Here is a 5,851-nt window from a genome sequence, read left to right as displayed (position 1 = left end):
ATAAGGAGTATTCACTGGGCGCCATATTTGTGGGTGCTGTCTAGAGCACATGCTCAGAACGAGCACACATTAATAGGCTGCTAAGACCGGCTATCTTGAGGGTGCGGAATGCTCGTTACAGAAGAACTGTGGAAGCTCACCATCAGCACGCGCTCAGCAGTCGCGCACACAGCTGTGGCCGCCAGTGAATACTTCCTATAGGTGACTGGTGCGCTACCGAATAAATTCATCTGGTCCGGATATCGAACCCGTGAGGTCCCGGGTTCGATTCCGGACCAGACGGATTTTTTAGGTAGCGCGCCAGTCACCTATAGCTGTGTTTGGAGATTTGTGTTGGTCCTTTGTCCCCTTTGTTCCCCTTTTCCAGGATTATAGCCATTCTTGCCCAGCTCGCTTGCGCCTTCGAATTAATTGCGTCGTAATCGTAACCGTTGACGCCACATGCGTTCCGGAGATGTTTTGCGGGCCGGTTTGGAGGGCCCTTTAGATGTGGTTTAAACCCGTCATGATTTCGGTTTGGGATCAGCACAAGATAGACATGTTTTATTTGTTTGGTATTTTTCGTGGGTGTAATATCACTGGTGACGTATTTCGGCTTCCGCTTGTCGGATTCGGAGTTGCATAAATTTCAACTTTCGGGGTCCCGCAACGACCGGACGGGAGCGGGAGGAGGAGTGCGCTCCTCACTTCTCGCCACCCTACAAGAGAAGAAAGGGATGCTTAAAGGAATGGTGAACCGAAATTTGGATTTCAGAAAAAACAATGCAGGAGATGTAGGCGGGACGCTACAATCCCTACAACATTACTCGAGAGGCGATATCTCGAATGGACGGCCGCATTTGGGGAAAAAGAGGTCGAGATTGAACCAGGCCGACGAGGCGCGTGACCGTGAATTCGAATGGGCCTGCACCGCACCCGTCCAGTGCAGTAAACTCTTTCCACTTTATACACGAAAGGTTGGCGGGGAGAGAAGGACGCTTCCCTCTCCCCTATAGCCTTCCGTGTACCACGAACCGCACGGCACCGGTGCGGTGCGGGCCCAGACGAATTGCCTGTTGTGGAACACCCGCGGAGGGAGTACCCCCCCCCCCCCCCTTCCCTCTCACTCCCTTCACTCTGACTCCTGTAATTGGAAGCTCCATTTAAATTTTCGTTTCAAAACTGTGTCTTCTATCGAGTACGGTTAAACGTCATCTATACTCCTTTTTACCTTATGTTGTACCGCAGCGAAGGCTACAAGCGCGAGCTCATAGCGTTGGCAGCTGCTCTTGGTACACGAGAGCTTGTGCCGCCGAGATGTGCCCTACAGCAAGGAGCTCGCGCTTGTAGCCTTTCCTGCGGTACATCATAAATTCATAAGGTGAAACAGAGTATAGACGCTTTACACACGCGCCAAATTAGAGCCGCCATTGCTGACCTTCTCTTGTCTTACCGAAAAGCCGAGCAACTGAAACGGTAGTTGACGATCCTCTACAAAGGCCGATGCTTTAGAAAAGGACCCAGTTGAATCTAATGTGGCAATAACCTGGCCTGCTATGGTAATGATTAAGCAAAATAAACAAAATAAAAGGAAACAAAAACTGAAGGTCAGTTATGGCGGCGTTCATGCACAGCTGCTGCAAAGCGTCTATAGACGCTGTGGTTTGAAACGTGCATAGTCTCAAGAACGCACTGCAGTTACCATGTTACGGGAGGGGAGGGGAGGGGGGGGGGGGGGGGTGGGGGGGGGGGGGGGGGAAGGGGCGTGCAAGCGGCGTCTATGGGCAGTTCCCTAACTGAGCTAATCTACTAAAGTTGGAAGGGATCTTGTCCGAACAAAACCGCATACTTTCGACCGGCAACGGGTCCCGGGAGTCGTAGTTTTTCCTCGAACCGCGTTACGAAATCCTGTCTGGTTTGGGGCTCACTTGACTCCTCCGAAGAAACGCTCAAAGTAAACTTCCAGTTTACGTGACGACGCAGCTAGAGGAGACCCCCTTTCTGAACTTATGAACAAGACTGTGGATAAAACGATGCCGTGTTTTCGGTTCTACGCTACTACAGTCTTAACAATGCGCATTCATTACTCGCATTGGTAAGCCCATGACCAAGTTGATTGCGAAGAAACAAGCTAGCTACTCCAATTTTACTGCGCGCCTCCATTACTGAGACAGTAAAGACGTTATGAACTCGATGATATCAAGCGTTTGATCAAGATTTTGGGAACCTACAGCAGAATAATTTCTTCTTGGAGGCTCAGCCAAGCGTACGAAGGTCATTCAAAAAAATTCAAAAATGACCAAAAAACCGGTTGCAAAAAAAAAAAAAAAAAAAACGGTTGCCGAAGGCGCTGTGCAGACTGCCTTTTCTAAATACGAAAGCATTTGGCAATAAATGTAATAAATGTAAGGGCGTAAACAAGCTGGAGTACATTAAACCTTATTTAAAAAATCCGAGACTGCAGGTAATGACACGCACGCTCAAAAGTCTAAATAAGTTGAGACTTTTGAGACTCAAATTGTCTCATTTGAGGCTTTTGAGTGTGTGTGTCGTTACTGCGGTCTCGGCTTTTTCGAAACATGTTCAAGCATTTTGCATCGTCGTGTACTTCGTTGCTTCAGTATAGATGGAGAAACTTACCTACGTTGAGGCTCGTCTTGCACGCTGCGCGCACTACAAAGGTGTGTACCGACTTGGCGGGGCACGCCGCTGAAAGCACTCTTGCGAAGCGGCCCTTCACAGAGCTCACGTACAAATGGAACTTAAGACGGTCGCACACGCTGCACGTCACAATAAACGACTCGTTGAGGAAATGTTTTTTAAAGTGCTTATTGACCAACACGTACACATTTGTGTTCTCACCTTATGGCGCCTTTCCATTGGCGGTGCTCACCTCGCCTGCTCGGCGTTCCGCTCGCGTTATAGCCGAAATCGCTTCCCTTCGTCGCAGCCGAAGTTCCTGTTTTGGGTTCGCTTCGACGGATTTCTTGTAGCATTTTGCCTCTCCTCGCCGAGTCGCTGTTGCTTTTGCGCTTCGGCAGCAAGATTGCGACATCTCGAGAAACGCGAGCTTCTCCCGTGGGGTGGAGAGGCCGCGGAACACGTGGTCTCTCCGCAACAGCCAATGGTGGCTTTGTTGTTTATTGACAAAAGGACGGACACGAAAGCGCGGAGAACGTTTGCTCAGAAATGCTGTCGCATTTAAAATTATATCTGCGTGATGATTAGCACAGGGTGATTTATATACTGTTTTAGCCTGCGGTACGTGATGAACGCTCCAACTTTATTCCAGTGTTGGACAGAGGCAACTAGTGTGCCTGGCCAGGGCGCTGATCCGGATGCCGAAGGTGCTTCTCTTGGACGAAGCCACGTCCCAGATGGACGGGGACACAGACCGCTTGATCCAGACGACGCTGAGGGAGAGCTTTGCTGGATGCACCCTCCTGGCCATAGCACACCGCATCCACACCGTGCTGGACTACGACAAGTGCGTGCCCTCTCACTGTTTATGCACCAACACAACTTTGACGTCACGTCACTGCAGTGGCGCTGCTGTCGGCACTACGCAAGCGCAGACGCTTCACTTCATGCGAATTCGGTTTCTGCGCAATCGCAGTGCCCATAACTGATCTGGCAAACGCGGGCTTGTTTGTAAATAGTGTGTTGGTGTGTACGGCGAGAAACTTTGCTTCTTGCGCTGGGGGTGCGGTGACGCCACAGTGCCGAGCTTTGATTGGAGGGACAGTGGGGAAGACGCAAAGGTTGCCTTTCTCCCTGCACACTTTGTCCCTTCTAATCAATCGAGCAAGAGCCTCGTCTAGATGCTCCTCGCACAGGTGGAGCAGTGCATCGTAAGGGTCGAGGATTCGGGTGCCAAACAACCGGCGTCGTTTTCTCACTTGCAATGGCCGTCTTTCCTTTTTTATACCTTTAGGAAATCCACCAATTCCCTAAGAACGACTTGGCCTTCGACAAAAGGGAGAGGAACTAGTTCAGAGGGAACAGTTGTTTTTGTCGACAAACAACTGTCGGAGGAAAGCACTGCCGACGTGGAGTCTGTTCCCCAGTGGCAAAAAGCAAGCATCTGAGGCGATTCAGCGTCGTCGCACTCGTCACGCACGTCATCATTAGCGATGCCATACGCGAAAGAACGCGTTTCGTTGGGCTTGCTCGCCGGTTGGCCTACAGTCCAATGTAAATTTTTTTAGACTTTCTTGGAGCGTGAGTTTGACCATCGGTGGTCGAGTGTGGTTGTGAACCACAGTTCGGAGCACCTGGAACCAAACCTCACGCTGCATAACCTAGGTATCCTGCAGATTCAATCCCCTCCCCTACCGTTTTTACCTAAATGGGCATCATACCCGCATGTGGTCATGCCTCGCTATTCGTAACTCCAGCAAAATGGACGGCACCTAGCGGGAAAACACTGAACGGGCCGGAACAGGTCCTTTTGCGATGTCTGCTCGTCTCTTGCGGCATTAGTAATTATATGTTGCCGGTGGTGTGCGCGAAAGAACAGTTGTCGTGGGGACTCTGTCGTAACCATAGTATCAGCTTGTTCGAAGTTTCCTCTGCACGCAAGCTACGCTACCGCGTGAACCAGACATTCCCCGTTTATTAATACTCATCCGCACCGCGGAAGGAGGGTAGGCAGTTCTTTCATCGCTTCCTCACAGAAAGGCAAGCCTCTGGAAGTTCGCTTACGCCAACAACATCGCCGCAGGTTCGAAACGTAGAGGATAAAAAGCGGGGCCAGTCCAATGCTAGCTTGCTGATGGCCCAGCGCTGTGCGTTGAGCTGGCACATGGCACGGCTCCTCCCGTATTACACCCCCGTATTCGCCCTATAGTGGCGTCCCTCATAGGTCGCTGGAGTCGTGAATACTGCGCGATGCACGTCAAGGAACCCTGGCCAGCAGTTTTAGTGCACTGGCTAAATTTATACACTATAGCGGAAACCGCTGTTGCCATTCCTCAAAGGCAAAAGCGTCTAATCACAAACGTTGATCTTGTTTGTTTGTCGTCGCTTCCTAAAGTCAGTGCTTCTCTCGCCTCTTACAGGATCCTGGTGATGGGTGATGGCAAGGTGCTCGAGTATGGTCCAGTGGATCAGCTGCTAGGCGACGACCATTCGCTCTTTGGCGCGATGGCGCGAAAAGCCGGTGTCCTGACCAAACAGAACAGTTTTCGAGAGAGTGCACTCCTCACGGAACTCTGAAGGTTGTTTTGGAAGGCGCGCCACTGACGGACCCTCGACAAGGCTTCCGCTTGCACCTGACCGCCAATCTCCAAAGTTTTTGTGCTCGTGGCGCTCGTCGTCTTGACGATACAGAAAGACGACAAGCGCCATGACGATGCCCTTTCGACGCTGCCTGATTGGCTAAATCGGATCGCAGCGTTGGCTGCGGTTGGTCTGAATATGAAACGGACTGTAGTTGAATTATTCGGGACGTTTCGGTCTCAACCTTAAAAATATCGTGCAATCGGTTTTCTTTTCTTTTTCTTTTCCTTTTTTTTCGAAACTCTTAATTTTGACGCCTAAGAAAACTCGCCGGTTGCTGTACTCGCCGAGTCATCGCAGCCAATCTTACGGACTTGCTACATTGCAACCAGTGCGGTAAAGACGGGTAGCAGAACGTGGGAAATCCTGGGCGCTGACATCGGCAGTCCCGAGAGAGAGAGAGAGAGCGACAGAAGAGCAGAAAAAGAAAGAAGACGATAGGTTCGGCGTATTCGTTTTGCCGCGATGAGTTGCAGTTTCTCGTGCTTGTCAACTTGACTCGTTTTTGTACAGTGCGCGAATCCGGTGTTTTCATGCAAAATAAACTATAAAAAGTACCGAGGTACTGACTTTACGTGTGATATTTTGCGGC

The 5,851-nt window shown here is 50.6% G+C and overlaps 1 protein-coding gene across 1 annotated transcript; it reads left to right on the top strand.

Moving 5' to 3' along the window:
• Positions 1–2,051: 2,051 nt before the first annotated feature.
• On the top strand, positions 2,052–5,251 carry LOC121833599 (multidrug resistance-like ATP-binding protein MdlB). The gene is made up of 3 exons (XM_042287014.1): positions 2,052–2,074; positions 3,272–3,466; positions 5,040–5,251. Exons 1-3 carry the CDS (start codon positions 2,052–2,054, stop codon positions 5,194–5,196), a joined length of 375 nt encoding a protein of 124 aa, XP_042142948.1. The 3' UTR covers positions 5,197–5,251.
• The last annotated feature ends 600 nt before the right edge of the window (positions 5,252–5,851 follow it).

The sequence above is a fragment of the Ixodes scapularis genome, unplaced genomic scaffold (assembly GCF_016920785.2).
Source record: "Ixodes scapularis isolate PalLabHiFi unplaced genomic scaffold, ASM1692078v2 PGA_scaffold8__174_contigs__length_109621045, whole genome shotgun sequence".
In the NCBI taxonomy this organism is placed as follows: domain Eukaryota; kingdom Metazoa; phylum Arthropoda; class Arachnida; order Ixodida; family Ixodidae; genus Ixodes; species Ixodes scapularis.
The sequence above is the reverse complement of the archived record's forward strand: the minus strand, read 5'-3'. Positions and strand labels throughout refer to the sequence as shown.